Here is an 18724-nt window from a genome sequence, read left to right as displayed (position 1 = left end):
TGGGACTGGGACAATTATGTTTTAATATTTTTTCGATATTTTCTAAACAAACCTTGTAATCTTAACTGTACATCGTGATTCTGTGGTGAAACAGAATACACACCAACAGATAACTCATTTTAGACAAAAATCCATATGGCACTCTTATGCTTTTATGGGCAGAATACATTTTCCTGAAGATTGTGTGAAGGGTATCGAAAAAACTGCTTTCTTTGTTTTCAATAATGGCCGCATTTCAGGGCCTTCTCAGTTGAACCTTAACGTTATAAGTTATCGATGTAACATTCTTCGCACAGTGATTATTTTGCACTACTACCAACGTGATGTATCACTAGAAGTAAGAAATAAAGGCAATTGTCGTCTTCGGATGTTTCAGTTTTCAGCTGTAACGATAATATTGAATAAGCATCGATAAAAGCATGAAGCTCCTAATGACGAGATGATGACGAATCAATTTGTCATGGTTTCGGCTTTGGGATTGAGAAACTGGTGAGATGTTTTTTTTTTACTTAAACGAAGGAAGAAACCATAGTTTATTAATGGTAATTGCCATTTCGTAATTGATGATAATGGTTTTCGTTAAGGGGGCGTCTGGGGTAGTGGATAAAAAATTGATTTTTTTATTCGTTTAATTGTTAGTTATGAACCTCTAGAATCATCTCGCGCAATCTTGGTGGTCATACCGACCTCCTTTTGTTTTAAACAGTCATGTGTACCACACCCGCAGACTAGTCCGCAGACCAATCGTTCTCCGAAACCGCATTTTTCGAATTGGCGGACACGATAACTCAAAAACTGGTCAGCGGATTGACTTGATTTTTATGGGTATGCATAATATGTCTAGCCAATCGATGTTTTCAAACTTTTTTCAAAATTTTTTTTGGTTCTTCGTACAACTCCTAGTCTAAGCTTTACAAATCTTAATGATTTTTCTATTTCTGCCAATTTCATCAAGAGTTATCATGTCCGCCGTGGTACTCCTCGACGTGGAAATGGTTGGACGTCTTCTCTTGAAACGCTCGTATGTGTGGCTCTGCGTAACTGATTTTTCGTACATTATGAATGTATAAATAAACCTTAACATTACATAAGAGGTTCATTGCCTTCAAAATCGTTAAAACAAAATTACTTTCGGTTAGAGCATTTTACACCAGACGTCCCTTAAGGTATAGATTCTAAATAAGAATTAAAGATTTGGTGCAGGATATAATCGTTGAAGATGGAGGTGAATTTAGTAGGCATGCCAGAGTAAAAATTTGGCACTTGGTAGATAAATACCTACTTTCTCCGCTTCGTAGGGTGTATTGTTTATGTAATATACACGGAAAAATAAAACAACCCACAGAATAAGTTCTTTAACTTAAATTTATGTAGCTTGAGTTTTACGTCACTTTCGCACTTATTAGTGTTGTCAAAAACAAAGAGAGAGATTTGACTCAGTCGAGTTCTTCCATGGAATAAGGTACTTTTGAGGTGTACTCAAAATTAGGTACATTCAACTTAAATTTAAGCATATTTAACTCAAGGTTGAGTATAAAAACCTGTCAATGAGTTGTGATTTTTGCCGTGGTTAAAGGGAAACCACCTTCAACACGGTTTACCTAATTTTACCTTATTCCATGACACCCCGAGATTGAGTCAAAAGAGCTCAACTTTTGGTAATTTTTCGTATCTGTGTAATGCTCATCGTTGTTGCTTATGATCGTTGACATTCCCCTGTAGATTTTGTTTGTTTTTCTCTTGTGAACGATTCTGTAGGTCTAGATAACTGTTGTAAATTTTACTTCATATTGTTATATAAATGTTAGGGTTTAGTTGGGTTCTAATTCACCCCTAGCTGCGAAAAACAGCTACTGATTTCCCTATTCAGTGATGGAAGGGGGAATGGTATATTTTACACCAGAAGTCCTCGATACACCATTTCGGGGCAGTCCATCACAGGGATGCCAGATTTACAGACATATCTGAATTTTACAGACTTTTGATGGTCTCCTACAGACGTAATCAGACATCTACAGACTTTTAAAAAAGTAATAGTGTTTAACAAAATTATACTAGAATAATTTGATTCGAATACGAGTGATTCCTTCACAATAGTTTACTAATTTCAAGTCACTTTTAAAGTAATAACGTAGTGTACATAGGATTTACCCAACCCTCTACAGACTTTTACAGACATTTGAATTATTCTTCTACAGACATTTCACAAAAACATGTGGCATCGCTGGACTCCATCACCACAATAGCGCGTGTGTGACGGAAACCTACTCGTCTGAATGTGCCGACCCATGGTTTGGGTCAAGGAGTTTTCGCTTCTCTGACTGAAGGCAGGGATACAGAGGTACCAATCCGTCCTTGCTGGAAAGGATGAACTAGAAAAACTCGAGAAAGAGAACTGCGGAGACTACATTTTGGATCAATTGGATTCGCGCTTAGCTGTCAAAAAACGAATCCAAACGAACATCCTTATCAAGATGAAGAGAAAGGTGGGAACATTTGACACTTTTGAGTGTATTAGTATTATACTTGCAAAATTAAGCATGGCGGCCGGGGCCCTTAAAGTAAACATAAACATCCGAGAGAGCAACCTGATTCTTTGGCGCACGATGAAAAGTGAGAAAAGGCCGAGCTTCACCTCGGATCTACCGATTAGAACACTTATGGACACTTTTTACCTCGAAAAAAACCGATTAATTTAACTATGACCGAACCGAAACAAAACATTTGGCAACAGAAAGGCCTACTACGTCATTTGTTTGTGCTTTTCTTCTTCATATCCTCTTGTTTTTTCGGCTTCATCAAAGAAGAATGACAACCGCACTCACACGCAGAAAAAAAAATGTGCACACTTGTATCCGTCTTGTATCCTTATAACATTGGACGTGTTGCCATACAATGCCGAGGCATACGCCCCAAAAATACTGTTTTTCTTCCGCACTTTTCTTTCTAGAGTTTTTCTAGGATGAACCATACGAGTCTCTTTTTCCCTAGCTGACATCCAAGTTGGGCAAAGCAGGGTGGACAATGGCGCCACCTGCGGTGTCTCCCGTATTGTTTTTTTGCGGAGACCAAAGAATCCTGCGATTCGTCACCACTGTCGCTAGGAAGGTTCCATCAAAGCACAGTCTATAGAGAACAGTTGCGCAAAGAGTGAAGTCAAAAAAAGCCTATCTATCTAGCACAATTGGAATCCATCTCTGATACCTCTGCAGCAAAGTTGGATTCTAATTTTGCTCGATAGGTAGACTTTTTTCGGTTTCACTTTCTGCACGCTCTTTGCGTACCTTTATACTAGGGCCTTTACATCAAAGGAGCAAAGCTCATCTTTCTAGTTAAAATCCAAGTACGAGTACGAGTACGCGGTTGTTGGTGTGCCGGGCGGTCGGAGAAGAAGAAATCACCTGCTTCCCGCCCAGCAGCAACAGATCAATTGTAGCGGAAGTGCAGATTGGCAAAAGTAAAACAGTAACATTAATTTATGTGTTGCCTTCTCATTTGTTTGTCTATGTTCGAAGATCTGAAATTCTGCTAAAGATGAGGGTCGTAAAATGGCAAAAAACCTTTACTGAATTTCTACATTTTGTTTGACGTCAAGTTTGTAGATTGCATCAGTAGTTGTTGAGTTCAATTGAAGCCCTACACAGGAGCATTTTCCTTATCCAATAGCACAAAATTGATAAAGAGAAGTTCGGGACCAACGAAACGATTACCCGCTTGGAGTAAGAGATTTTAGAACTTAGAACTAACTACTTTGATTGCAGTCTGGCTGTAGCCGTAGAAGTTTATACCCCTGTTGGAAAGCCGATTCTACCAGCACATTAAAGCAAACATTGCTGTTTGGAATGCAGTGCAGTATATACCTAAGGAATGATATTGTTTCATTCCCATTTTGCGCCAGTAAACACCAGTACGGGCAAATTCATCTATCAGAAGGCCGTTAGTGTAACAGGGTGCATGCTCGTGCTATCACCTCTTAGTACTGTCATGTAACCACACCTCTCGAGATAGAATCTGCACGTGGAAATCCTTGAAACTACTTGTCAATGGAGCAAAACTATCTTTATCCTAGGCAGCAATGAATTGTACCGAATCGTCACCATCTCCTACCATCAATCAAGGCACCTATATGACAGTATTGGACGTGCAAATACCCTATGAATCCAAATTCCTTTACTGGTGGTTACGACTCCCAGTTTTCTTAAAAGTTCATCTGCGCTGCACGAAGACCATTCGTACGCTTTATTGATTCTACGTACTTGACTTAATCCACACACAATAACTGAGCGTCAAAGTCAGGGCATAAAATTCTCATATCCTTTCAATGAACGATGAAACCCACTAGATTCACCTTCGTCTTTTGCTGTCTCCTTCATTATTAAATACATACAAAGCAAAATAAAAAGACAAAGTCGGCTTCTTCTTTCGATTCTATGAAAACGAGTAGCAGAAGTAGCGACTTACGTTTTCCTATGACAATACGAAAATTCAATCCCGTTTCAATTTTAAATCAGAAATTTTGATACTCATTTTAATTTTCATTAAATGAAATTATAGCAATGTTCAATTTCATCACTAGCTCCTAATTTCACGAAAACGAACAACGACAAGTAAATATCGTTAATAGTTTGTTTTCATTCACCTAGCACTAGTCTCAATATCGAAGGGACTAATGTCGCTCTCAATCTCAAAACGAAAACGAGTGTGCGGAGGAAATATTGAAATTTAATTTACGTGTATGCTTTGTCCTAGGTCGTTGTCTCATTTTCGTTTTCGCAAAGTTCTGGTGCTTTAGAAAGTAGCGTCGCTGTCTCGTCATTAAAAAAAAACATTTTTCGACTCTGGTCAAAGTACTACAAAGGACCAGACCTGGTTGTTATTCGTTTCTTAAGAGGGGGAGGGGTAAGGGTTCCAGCGCAAGAAAAACAGTTTTTTGTCAAATTTTTTTTAGATGGCTGAAGCGAATTGATCGAAACTGTTGTACGTTCTACTACATCATTTTAATAACATTCTGTAATTTTTTCATGCAAAAATATCAACTAGCGACTCGGCGACGAAGCTTTTTGTGGAACATCTCTGGAAAAATACGATTTGCTGAGTCATCTGCCATTCAAAAACTACTTGACCAATTTATTTCAAATTTTGCATACACATTCTACGTAAAAAATACCTAACCCCTACGTTGAGTTTTGGGATAATATTTCAATAAAGGGGGCTTTTTACTCATAAAATGGCGAAATTTTTTCACCCTCGCTTAACTTTACAACCAGGTTTACCGGTCGTCACACCTGGTTTATTAGTAAAACGTGGGTGAAGCTATCGGCACTTATTGACTATAACGATTGTTTCGTTTGGATTATGTATTAGTTATTTCAGCTTGTCGATGGGTACTATTACTCGGCAGCTCTAAATACCTGATGCAGTGAAAATTGCACCGTCCGCGCATAGAAAAAGGAAAAGGAGCATCACAATAAAGGGTGTCCCATATGAAATTGCATCACGGAAATAAGGGACCATTCTTAAATTAAGTAACGCGTTTGGGGGAGAGGGGGCCTACAAATTGTGACATGTTGTTATATATGGGGGAGGGGAGTAAGCTAGAACGTGACGTAACATGTTTTTACTGAAGAAAAAGAATTTTTTTCGATGATTTTTTTTACGAAATAGGGGAGGGGGGATAGATAAATGTGTCGATTTGAAATATGGGGGGAAGGGGAGTCAATTTTAGGCAATTTTTGCGTTACCTAATTTATGAATGGACCCTAACACTAGACAACTACCCAGGGGACCGATTCTTTTTAGACTTTCATGCAATAAAATATAACCTATTAGTAAACTTTTGGCATATTTATTTCATTCAACTTCAATAGCATAACCGCACGCTTGCACCTTATGCTTAACTTCACTCATTACGTTCTAGATAACATTTGACTGCAGCTTCTTCTGCACGGAAACCCCCCTTTTCTTCATGTCTTCCTCAGATTTGACCACCTTGGTATGCTTCCGTAGTGTCTGCTTCATAATTGACCAGTATTTTTTGATGGGCCTTAGTTACGGTGTGTTAGGGGCAGGGGGGGGGGGGGGAGAGCGTTCATGTCCTTGGGTACGAAAGTGACCCCGTCGATTTTGTACCACTCCAGGACAATATTTGAATAGATCCAACCAAAAGATCGTAGGGCTTTCGTGTTGTTTCAACAGAGGAAGCAGACGCGTCTGTAGATACTTCTTAAGGCTCAAGTTACCTCAAGGCTTGGTAGTATGCGTAAGAAAATTTGTGTTCAGCTTTGCCACCAGATTATCCATTTAAACCTTTTCAAAACTCTAAAAGAAGAATATCAGTCGATTTATTAGATCATCACGATTCAATTCATGCAAAATACCTGCTGGAAAAACCATCGGCTTAGCTGGATGGTGCTTTTGAAAAAGTGGCTGTGATTTTTTGTCACACTACCACACCGAGCTGGGGTACGCAACACAACTGCGCAATGAAAAAACCACAGCCACTTTTTCAAAAGCACCATCCAGCTAAGCCAATGGGTTTTCCAGCAGGTATTTTGCATGATTTGAATCATGGTGATCTAAAAAATCGACTGATATTCTTCTTTTAGAGTTTTAAAAAGGTTTAAATGGATAATCCGGTGGCAAAGCTGAACACAAATTTTCCTACGCACACTATCAAGCGTTCAATTCTAACACATGCTTAAAAAAGGTAACTTGAACCTTAAGGTAGATCATCCCGTTTACAGTGCCGGTGGTCACGAACGGCCCACTTCGTTTTCCACACGAGCAGATCGCTTGCCAAATCATGTATTTATTGGCAAACTGAAAATGTGTGCTTCCTTACTTCCTCCGGAACATCAAACTTGTGCTGTGCGGTGAAGAACAGTAGCCCGGATGCTGCCAGACCTTCCCACCGTATTTTGCCGTTCGTCAGGATTCTGCACTTTGTACGTATGCAGTCCCTCCCGTCCTTGGATCTCTAAACGAAAGGCTTGGGCAGATTTAACTTTTTGGTCACTTCACTGGCTGAAGCATTGGGTTTCCGCTAATACGCTTACACCAAACGCTTGTGATCCTAATCACTAATAGAACATCCTTTCTGACTGCATTTCTCTTTCCGTTAGATTTTCAGAGTTTAGTAGTATCGTTTAATCACACGACTCGCCATTGACCGCACAATTCCAGCACGAGTTGTTTTCCGATGTCCCGATGAGAGAGTTGAGGATTTTCCAGGTGCTGGCGCAAAATCTATTCGCGACTTGCATTTCGGTTGACGGCATTTTTCCTTATTTTCGAAAAACTGAGGTCGATAAAAATACAGTGTAAACAATACACTCTAAACTATTTTTACACAAATTTTTAAGAAAAAATACCCAATGGGTTATTTCTACAGCGTTTTTCCCGTGATGCATTTTGATGTGGGACACCCTTTAATAAAGAGTTTCGTGAAGGTGGGCGTAGCGTATTGGTAAATCGATTGCCTTGTACGCAGCGTACCTGGGTTCGAATCCCGACCCCGCACATAGGGTTAGAAATCTTTCAAAAGAGTTTTTTCTAACCCGAAGAGGCGAATGACCTTAAGGTTAAAACCTCTATAATCGAAATAAAAAAAAGAGTTTCGTTACGAAGCCGACACAGGAGTCATGTTCGGGGCCTGACACGGAAGGTACGATGACTTTTTCGAAAAGTATGCAACACATTTAGATGACCAAGCATCTAAACTGTGCATTGAATTTGACTTCGGGATGCTGACAATTCAATTGCCTCGTGTATGTTTACCGCTTGAAATCATAACAGCGGCATCATCCTTCTTTCAGCATTTTCATGTAGCCAAACAGAGACAGTTGGTTCTGCGGTGCTGTTTTCTTGGTTCTCATTTGGTCCTGTACTGTTCATTTAACAGCCACAAATGTTTCGACTGCAGTCAAGTAGGGCATTCCCAGTCAACGAAAAGGCGACGAATTCAATTAGATGCTGGCTACCCGCCATAACTTGCCGTTTGCTATAAAAATCGTGTGGGTTGTGAAGGCTACTGTGAAAGCACCAAACAGTCTCGAAATTAACGAAGGGAAGGCAGCCAACAGCTAAGAGCAACGTCGTGGTGATAAATTATTGCACCGTTCATAAGCGACAAAAGTATGTATCCGTCGGTTTCGGTGGGATGGCCATGTGTTGGTAACTCAACACCGCCAGTGCGTCATCGGGAAGCGGATTCAAAGACAAGTAGGTATCCAGGGCAAAGCACCAGTAACGAAAATAGTCAAACCGAAGATCAAGGAGTTCCACGCAAGGTGAGAGTTACTCGCACAGTGGTTGGTAGTCTTCTGTTTGCGAACAGGCTCGTTCGTTATTCCGCCGCGGCACCAGAAACGGTGTTTTAATCAACTCTACAAGAGCCATACCGGTATTGAGCGGATGAAGGTCATAGCATGAAGCTACGTGCACTAGCCATCCTTTGATTACGTGAGCTACATCAAGGCTTACAGGCAATGTGTCTCAGTAGTAAAGTGATCCCCACACTCTACTTCCGCGCCGTTGCCAAAATTGGGTGGTCCATGGTAGCGAGTACACGTCGATTTTGCAGGTCCAATCGAAAGCCTTCACTTGCTTATCATGGTGGATTGTTTATCAATGTGGCCCGAGGTTCTTGCAATGCCCATCATTTCCGCCGTCAAAATGATCGCTACTCTGCGTGGCCTATTTCTTCGACCTGGAATACTAACTCTCCTGATGAGTGAGAACGGTATACAGTTCACGAGTGGGGATTTTGCAGAACTAACGAGATTCACCCCCTGACGACCATCCATCCATCCCCAACCCAACGACCAAGCGAAATGATTTGCTGGACCCTTTATGCGAATCATCAAGAAGGTCCCAGCAGCGAGTGACACAATGAATGCAGCTTTGGACACTTTCTTTCTCAGCTCCGAGCTTGCCTTGATCTACTGTGCTCGTCCGATAAGCGAACTCCAACACTCGAATTAACCGAAAACAATACGCGCAGATTTTTTATTTGGGTTGATTCCGCCTATCTTCAAGCGCATCTCGAAAACAGGTGAAGATGGGCGTCATCGTCGTTGAGCGCGTCATAACGGTGATGTACAACTTAAGGGTGGAAGAACGTTGTATACTGCGATCACACATCAACCAGACACGCAAACGATCTAGACCTTCGACAAAGTATCTGACAAGCGCGGACAGGTTTGTTTCGCCACAGAAGATCGAGCTACATATTTATTATAAACTCTGTGTAAATGAGAATCAGCGGAACTTCCAAAACAATTGAATCAAAGTTACATAACTTAACGACCGAGGGCTGGTTGGTTCGATGTGGAGTGCCAGATGTTGACAGACGAGAAGAACGTTGTCAGAAGCAGAATGTTGGTGTCAGGTTCCCGGCCTAACAGAGAACGGTACAAAGTAGCAAAAGCAGCCGAGAAATGAACCCACCACAGAAAGGAAAAACAGTACGAAGAGCAAATTATTACTGAGGTGCAAGGAAGCATGAAACAGAACGATATGCGAAAGTTTTTTAATTAAACTGTCAATGGCATGCGGAGAAAAACAGTGCCATCCGCCGCCATGTGCAATGAGCAAGAAGGTAATTTGCTGACAGATAAAATAACAGGTGGAAAAATTATTTTGAGACTTTTTTGAACGGTGGAAGCGAAGAGGTATCAGAGTACAGAATAAACATTAATGATGACGGACAAGGTGTGGAGCCGCCAACACTAGATGAGGTTAGAAAAGCTATCAAGGAGCTGAAAAACAACAAAGCTGCGGGGAAGGACCAGTTTCCGGCTGAACTTCTTAAACACGGCTGTGAGCAACTATATGAAGTCCTACACCATATTATGTCAAAAATATAGGAGGAAGAAGAAGTGCCTGCTAGCTGGCTAGACGGTCTCATCTGCCTCCTCTTTAAGAAAGGGCACAGAGGAGTAACCCTTCTTAATTCGGCGTACAAAATCTTGTCCCGTATTCTATTCAGCAGATTGAGGCCGCTTGAGGAGTCATTCGTCTGCGAATACTAAGCCGGTTTTCGTGAGGGTTAACGGAATTTATCGAGAATTTGTCTCAGAGGATCAAATGTTAACCCTGAGACAAATCCTCGATAAATTCCGGAAGTATGGTTACTGTGCCCTAATTCATCTTAGTACCTTTATTTTTTATCTGTTTCTTAAAAACGAAGCAAAGATGTTGATACCTATTAAAGCGCAATCCAATGAATGTAAGCTGAGTTATCAGCGAACTAGTGTGACATCGTGACTAATTCATGGACAACTTCTGCGCTGGTTTCGTTCCTACCTCGATAGAAGGCAACTCCAAATCAGCATTAAGGACTGTCTATCTGCACCATTCTTCGCTACATCCGGCATACCACAAGGAAGCCATCTCGGTCTAGTAATATTGCTCCTCTACTTTAATGGCGTCAATATCACATTACAAGGACCCCGCCTTTCTTTCGTCGACGACATGAAAATTTTTCAACAAATGCGGGATAAAACCGATGCCGAGCTTCTTCAGAGGGAACTGGACAGCTTTAGTACGTGGTGTGATCTAAACAGAATGGTTTTAAACCCGAGCAAATGCTCAATCGTTACGTTCACGCGGAAACGCCGTCCGACTCAGTTTAACTACCATTTCTTCGGCTCGAGTATTCCAAGACACTCTCACATCAAAGATCTCGGAGTCATCATGGATTCGACACTAACATTCAAACCACATACTTCATACATCGTGGATAAGGCATCACGACAGCTTGGGTTCATCTTCCGAATAGCGAAAAACTTCAGGGACGTATATTGTCTTAAATCGCTTTACTGTGCGTTGGTCCGCCCAACGTTAGAATATTGTTCGGCTGTTTGGAATCCGTACTACCAGAACGGGATTGACAGAATCGAGGCTGTTCAACGCAGGTTCATACGCTTCGCCCTTCGGCATCTCCCATGGCGAAACAGATTTCAGCTGCCGAGCTATGAAAACCGTTGCCAGCTAATACACCTCGATACACTCAGCATTCGGAGGGACTGCTCTCGAGCCTTGTTCGTCTCGGACTTACTCTCTGCCAGAGTGGATTGCCCTACAATCCTCGGACGTCTGGATCTTCAAGCCCGCGTTCGAGCTCTGCGTAATAACTCTCTTCTGCGAGTTCCGTTCAGGAGAACCAACTATGGTTGCCAGAGCGCTGTTACCGGACTCCAGCGAATTTTTTAAGTGTGGCGACGGCCTTTGACTTCAACCGGACGCGGAATGCGATAAAAGCGAAAATGTTGGCAATTTTAAAATGTAATTAGTTTAAGAAACCACCAATGGGGCCAAGGGGCCTGTTGGTGAAGGTAATAAAAATAAACATAAACAATGAGATGAATAAGGGTTCGTCTACCCTACAACTTTCAGACGCATCATCAATTCATAGATTTCAAGGCGGCGTACGATTCAGTGAAACGAAATTTATTATGGCAAATTATGCTAGAAGAATGTATCCCGACGAAACTAACACGATTCGTGTAACGCTGGATGGATAGAAATCAAGTGTAAGGGTTGCGCATGAAATTTCGACATCCTTCGTAACCTTGGCTGGATTGAAGCAGGGTGATGCACTGTCTAATCTATTGGGTGATGCACGATCACACATGCTCCTAGGCTTTGCGGTGATATCGATATTATCGGGATCGGTCGATGTGGTGTGGAAAAGGCATTTGCGCCATTTAAGAGGGAGACAGCGAGAATTAGACTCATTAATAATATCGGCAAAACAAAGTACATGGTCGTAGGTAAACAACGTATGTCGAGTAGTGGTAGTGGTGCTAGATGGTGAAATATTTGAAATTGTCGATGAATTTGTGTACTTTGTAACTCTAGTGACGTGCAATAACGTTGTTACCCACGAGGTGAACAGGCGTATTGCAGCTGCAAACAGGGCTTATTGCGGACTTCGTAACCAGCTTAAGTCCCACAGTCTGCGAACGAAGACGAAAGTCATTCTATATACGACCCTGATTTTCCCGGTGGCTTTATACGGTCATGAAGCATGGACGTTAAAGGAAGCCAACGTAGAGCGTATTCGAACGTAAGGTACTACCAACAATACTTGGCGGTAAGCAGAAGAATGGAATAGAATGGCGGCGTCGCATGAACCATGAGTTATAGGAAGTATATAAAGAGACGGATATTGTGAAGCCGATACAACACGGCAGACGGCGGTGGGCTGGACACGTGGTCCGAATGCCGAATGAGCATCAAGCGAAGACAACATTCAACAAGGAACCCGGAAGAGGTTGTCGGCTTCGTGGCAGGCCGCAAACACGATAGCTTTAAGCGGTTGAGGAGGACCCGAGGGCGCTCAACGTTCAGGGCGACTGGAAGCGATTGGCCCAGGATCGAGTTCAGTGGAGGAGGAAACTCCATTCGGCGTACGCGCATCAAGAAGCTGCTGTAGGCCATCAAGTATCAAATAAGTTACTTTTCTCTTTTACACATATTGGCAAAGCTGTTTTATTGTGATGTTATGTAGCTATTCGCCTTTGATACAGAACTGCTATTTCCTACCTTTCCGGGGTGACAGCTGGGGTACGAGCAACCTTAGCGAAGAACGGGTAATCTGTGGTGATAGGGAAAGGGAAAATCGACGATCTTTTGTGCTTCATGCTAGGGACAGCTAGAAACAGCTTCTGTTCTGAAACGGACAGCTGAAGAAGAAATGCAGTGCCTCGTCAGCTATATCCAAGACAGTAGTTCCATAACGAGGCTACATATCGCAGCCCTGACAAGGCGGCGTGTTGAATCTTAACCCAACTACCCGGAAACATGTAAATGAAGATACAGGATTAAACAATCTCGTAACACGGAACTGCACAACCCTGTTGGAACCAATGAAAACCGCTTTGCTTGATCGAAATCAACAATAAGTGAAGGTGTTGAGGATAGAGAGCAAGTTCTTCAACTGTAACTTCATCAACGCATTCGAGCTGACAAATAAACATTGGAGAATGGAGAATAACTTGAACATGTTGAATCCGGCAGAGTGACCAACCTGGAAATCTGAAATATATTTGATTATGATTCGGAATACCCGGATTGTTCGGTTGTTTCACAACCGGGGTCAAGAAGACAATAAATATGGCAAGCCAGTTTCCAACAAACAACACTTGAATAACCTATTCATATGACTTATATCACAATAAGAAATGTAAAGACTTGACATATGTTTGTATAAAAAAGCATGAACAGAGAAAATTCATTTATATTCCCACAGAAACATCAAACCCCAAAATCTTTGAACTTGTAAACTACTTACTTCAAATGATGATAATCATGCTGTTCAGAGCTTCCCAGCACCGGAAGATGATAGCCGGAGTGATCCACCAGCGTGTCCATCATGACAAACACGAACCAAATGGCCACCGTTACGGGATGGCTCACCATGAGAGCGGGACCGGCGTAAACCGGCAGCAGGTCACTGAAGATAAACTCGAACGGATGGGCATACTTGGCAGCCCAGGCGATCGGCGCCGACCACTCGTGGTGTTTTTTGTGGATGTGCTTGTACAAAGGGCCGGCATGAAGCAACCGATGGCTGTAGTAGAAGGTGATTTCCCACGTCACGATGCACACTACCATATCGCGTAGAATGATTTCGATCGAAGGCAATACTCGAACATCCGGCATGGTCTGAACCAGCGCCCTCATTGTGTAATAAGAAAAGTAGGACGTTGGAATTCCAAAAACCACCTGGTTGATTATGACGGTTTTCAACAGCGACTTGAGTTTGTTCCACTCTAGTGGTTCATGTGTGCCGGGTTGGTTTTTGTATTTTCGCATGCAAGCAGGTTTGTTGGTGACATCCATGAAGACAAACATGCCCCCAATGATCCAGAAGAGACCATATGTCCATGCCGTCAGGAACCAAATGTAAACAGTTGCTGGGTCGTCACCTGAAAGGAACCACAAAACGAAACCATCAGTTCTGCCCATAGAATACCACTTTTGAGAAGGCGGTTTATATCCGACATGAAATAATATGATGTAATAATGCTCAGTACATTTATTAAATATTCATTTGCGGAAATGATTAGAATTTACGTGCGAAGTAAGCTAAACTCGTGGATAACATCACCACATCATTAATTCTTGCTGATGAGTAGAATCATCACAATTGTAGACTTTAAGCAAGCGTGAAGGTCACGAGGCAGTGATTAGCAATCCGTTGTCACTTCTGGTCGTTCGATTTCGTTGAGACTTTGGCCTCAGGTATGCTTTCTTGAACAAGCACAGTGCGCTGATGCATTTCTAGCTGTATTACGATAAGTTTGCACTTGTCTTATAAAAAAAATGAGAATATAAAAAAAGAAGATTATGATCGATGTAGCATTTTAATATTGAGCTAAAACCAACGTATTGGAATGCATCGTAAATGTCGTCGTCAAAAATCCGGTAGCTTGGCGTGTGTGTGGCCAGCCAAATTGTTTTATACCGTACGCCAATCGTGATTAACGAGATAGGCCTCATACAAAGACCGGCTAACACATTCAATCCTATGAATAATTTATCCCCAGGACGATGCTTTGTTAGGTTGAGCCAATCTGTATAATCTATAGTATTCACCGTGAAGCGTGGCTGCGCGCGTCGGAACAATTTAAATTTGATCGGTTTAGCACACTGTCCGAATAATGTGCATATCTAATGCATTTGAAATAGAACAAAAGCAGAACCAAATGTAGAGACTCTTTTGACCAGATGGTGGCTGGATTAATATTAAGGCTGTGTTTAACCCTTCCCCGTTTATGGTTTTTGTAGAGCACTATTACTTCAACCAGCTATAACTTTAGATTTCCTAAAGATTTGTTTACAAAAATATGTAAGCTTGATAACTAGAATTATCACCATTCATTTGAGCACTCACAATTGTTAGTATTATCAGTAGAAATGAAGTTATCGAAATTAAATTGATTGGATTCCGTTGAAGCAGTGCTGCTAATTATAATTTCAGATTTAATATAACTTCGTTGTGTTGTAATATTATTGGAACCTGATAAAGCCTATCAATTTAGACTGTCTTTGCCTTGCAATTGGAGTATTGTAAATATTCTAGGAGAATTGCATTGAACATTGGAATGACCACCTTGTAGTACTGCGGAAAGAGCACATATGATCAAAACTGATTTTTTTGTTACAAGACCCCAACAGTTCCAATGAAAAATAGTTTTGGCACCCTAGAACGGTAGAAACAAGTTGATCAAGAAATGGTTAAAAGTGCATAACGTCAGAATGCTAAAATTTGCTGTGGAATTAGCGTTTCGACTTCATCTCATCAGAATCCGACACTAATTTAGTGACAGGACTAAGCTAGAGCCGGATTGACGCTAGCCCAAAATAAAAAAAAACGGAGACACATTTTGTGTTTCTGAGCAAAACCCTAGTCAAGCGTGATGATAGTGGTACTGCTAAATTATGAAAGTCAATCCGAATAAACTCTCAGACCGGAAACAGGCAAACGTGGTCGTAAATAGCCCACGTTTTAACATTGAGTATCGTGTGTACATTCCAGCTATTGTTGTTGAAATAGATGGCGTTGCACAGTGGTCCAGAATGCAAATTTAGCAGGAATTTTAACTTTTTGCTAAAATTAAATGATTTAGCCTTACAACATGTTTGGCAAAGTTGCTGTACTTTGCAAGGCCCTTCTTTTTGTTTAAACCGATGCTAGGGAGGTTCTAAATTTAGCAATATTTACAATAGAACTTTTTAACGGTTTGAGATAGAGCTTTACTGTCTTCGATCAAATTGTAGAGCAACACATTTTAGACCAATTTGCTGAAGACATGCAACCTCTAGCTTTTATATGTTCCATTGTACGAGAAATTCAAATGTAAGCTTTAGGGTGTTCCTTTAAAAAAGGTTTTATTTCTATAAGTTTTGAAGTTTTTATTTTACGCTAAAGTACCCTTTAGACAACTTAAAAATTATTTTAGGGCGCATAATTTGCTTTAAAACACCAGCTACTTAATTTTTTTCGTTTTAAAGTTATAAGAAGTTTTATATAAAAAATATAACTTTTTCAAATTGAATTATCTTCGATTCGGGCACTCAACATTGAATACTGTTGCTTTCATATAAAATAGCATGCATTGTAGTATAGATCACCAAAAAATGGCAAATACGATTTTTTTTTATATCTTGCAATATTTACTCAAAAAATTGTTTATTTTTAGTAAAAAGTATATATAACTTTCTAACGAGCGAAGCTACAGGTTCAATATATTAGGACAAATTGTTTTCCTTCAAAATATCTGAAAGTATTTCTAAAGCGATCTTAATAAAAAATCAAAATTGCAAAAGTTATACAAAGAAAACCATTTTTTAAGAAACACCCTAAATTTTTTTGGTAAATTTCTTGTAAAATGAAAAGTACACGACATAGAGTTTCAGTGTCTTCGACAAAGTTTTTCAAAATTTCATTATCTTCAATTTTGTGGAAGACAGCGAAACTCTATCTAGAACCATTAAAAATTATTTTTCTGATTTAAAAAAATTTAGAGCCACCCTACCCACTATTTAAAATAATAGAAAAGTATTGTAAAGTGCAATATTTTATCATGAAAACGAAACTACATTTTTTATATTGTTCACCGTGAAAGTAATTTAAACATATTACAAAGAGCCAATTCATGCAAAACCAAATTTTTATTATAACTTTTTCAGTTTTCATTTTTTTACAACCTATCCTTCAGATGTTTTTCAGAGTTTTTAAGGTAGAACATTTTCTTCTAATACATCAAAACTCTAGCTTTTATTGTTCAGAAGATATAAGCACTTAATATTTCAAAAATAGATTTTTTTAAATCAATTTTATGAAATTTTGAAAAATATCGTCTACGCCATTTTTTGCTCAATTATCACTCTAATCATGACCTGATTTGTAATTCAAAAAGAATTATCTTTTATTTGCCCCAAATGAGTGATATTGTTATTCAAAACAACCCCATTTTTGGCGAAAAAGTGCTCATAACTTTTCAACGCAAATAACTAGATATATAGTGCCATGAAACAAATTATTCGCCTTGAAACAATCTTAAAGTTGTCTGAAGACTACTTCAGTTTTTAATAAATACAGCAAAGGTTATTGGAATAGAACTGTATTTCGAAGAAACACCCAAAGCTCCGACTTTAAATTTATTGTAAAATAAAAAGTATGACAGATAGAGCTTACATGTCTTCAGCAAACTTTTCCAAAATTTGTCGTTCTACAACTTCGCTGAAGGTCGTTTGGCTCTAGCTAGAATGATTAAAAAGTTAATTTTTTGATCTTGGTAAATTAGAACCACCCTAACTGTTGTTTTAACAAAAAGAGGGGGCTCATAAACTACGAAAACTTCTCCAAAGACTTAATAAGGCTAAGTTGTTTAGTTTTAGTAAAATCTAAAAATTCCTGCTAAATTTGCATTCTGGACCACTGTGCGTTGTGACGGAAGAGTTGTTGACTGTCGCCGATCTAAAGAACGGTGTGGGTATTTTCAAAACCCAAAACCTTCCACAGGATAAGATACTAGAAGTCACAGTTGAATGCAATACAGGGTCTAAAATTTCAATTTTAAAATGAACATTGTACAATTTGTAATACGTAATCACCTTAGTCAATGAGAATCAGTTTAGTTGATCAAATTTTGTTTGGAATGATTGAGTTTTGAGTTTGAAACTAATATAAAATTAAAATTAATTTAAAATTTCTCAACAAGTAAAAACATTTCGGAAGAGGTTCGGACCCCCAAGACCCTCCCCCTGAATCCGCTACTGATTCAGTATCAGGCACACATGATTAAAAAATCAAACAAACTATTAGCCCCTGGTTTCCACATTCAAGGTAAGGACTTTCCGAGCCGTCCAACTCGAAAGAAAGATCACAGAACTCGACCACAGCAGGGGAACAAGACTGTAACAGTTGTGATCTGTATTAAAACTAAAAGTCTTACGATTATAATCAGGCCCCTCCCATTTCTGACCTGTGTGATGAGTTCAGCATGACAATGCTGAATACTAAAAAAACCCCAAGAGTCCAGCCCCTCCAGCTCGAGAAAGCAGGTTGGATATCTCTCTCTGTGCTCGAACTCACTGTTGTTCGATTGTAACGGATGTCTAATAAAAAATGCGAATGATTTCAATACCTTTCTGTAATTAAAGTAAAAAGCGTAAATATTTTTCTCTCCAAGAGAATTACTCTCTGAACTTCCTAGAAATGGGTGGCATGATTCTTTTCGCTCGGTTGCTGTTAGTTCAATCAAAGATGGGTTCGAAACAGCAAGCACTTCGCGAGTGTAGTGTATGGTTTTACGAAACGCATGATTATCGTGGAAAAAAGTTTACGATAGACTATGTTCCAGACGAAAACGTACCCGTGAGTACAGTTTACCGAATCCTGGCATCCCTGAGCGTGTAGCGGAAGGCCGGTAGCGGATGTCCGGCGTAGATAATGACGAATAAGAAGGAAGCGTTGAAAAAGCTGTTCGACAACAAGGACGAAACGAGTTTGCGTGACGCCTGCCGAAAATATCACTGCTCCCATACCTTGATTCACCGAACCCTCAAGATGGAGGACATCATCTGTCGGAAGAAGACTCCATCCCTCGAATATATGGACGAGCAGATAGCGATCGTGAATTCGCAGTGCAGGTGGATGACGAAGAACTACCGCGGGACGTCGTTCATGCTGGACGACAAAAGTTACTTT

The 18724-nt window shown here is 40.3% G+C and overlaps 1 protein-coding gene across 1 annotated transcript in view; it reads right to left on the bottom strand.

The window, feature by feature from the left end:
- The window catches only part of LOC131684301 (fatty acid hydroxylase domain-containing protein 2-like), a 48115-nt gene that overhangs the window by 2568 nt on the left and 26823 nt on the right, over nucleotides 1-18724 (bottom strand). The window contains exon 2 of the mRNA XM_058967035.1: nucleotides 13298-13934. Within this exon, the coding sequence (XP_058823018.1) occupies nucleotides 13298-13934 (637 nt within the window). The remainder of the gene's footprint in view (nucleotides 1-13297; nucleotides 13935-18724) is intronic.

The sequence above is a fragment of the Topomyia yanbarensis genome, chromosome 2 (genome assembly GCF_030247195.1).
Source record: "Topomyia yanbarensis strain Yona2022 chromosome 2, ASM3024719v1, whole genome shotgun sequence".
NCBI classification, from domain to species: Eukaryota; Metazoa; Arthropoda; class Insecta; order Diptera; family Culicidae; genus Topomyia; species Topomyia yanbarensis.
This window is presented reverse-complemented; position numbering and strand designations above follow the sequence as displayed.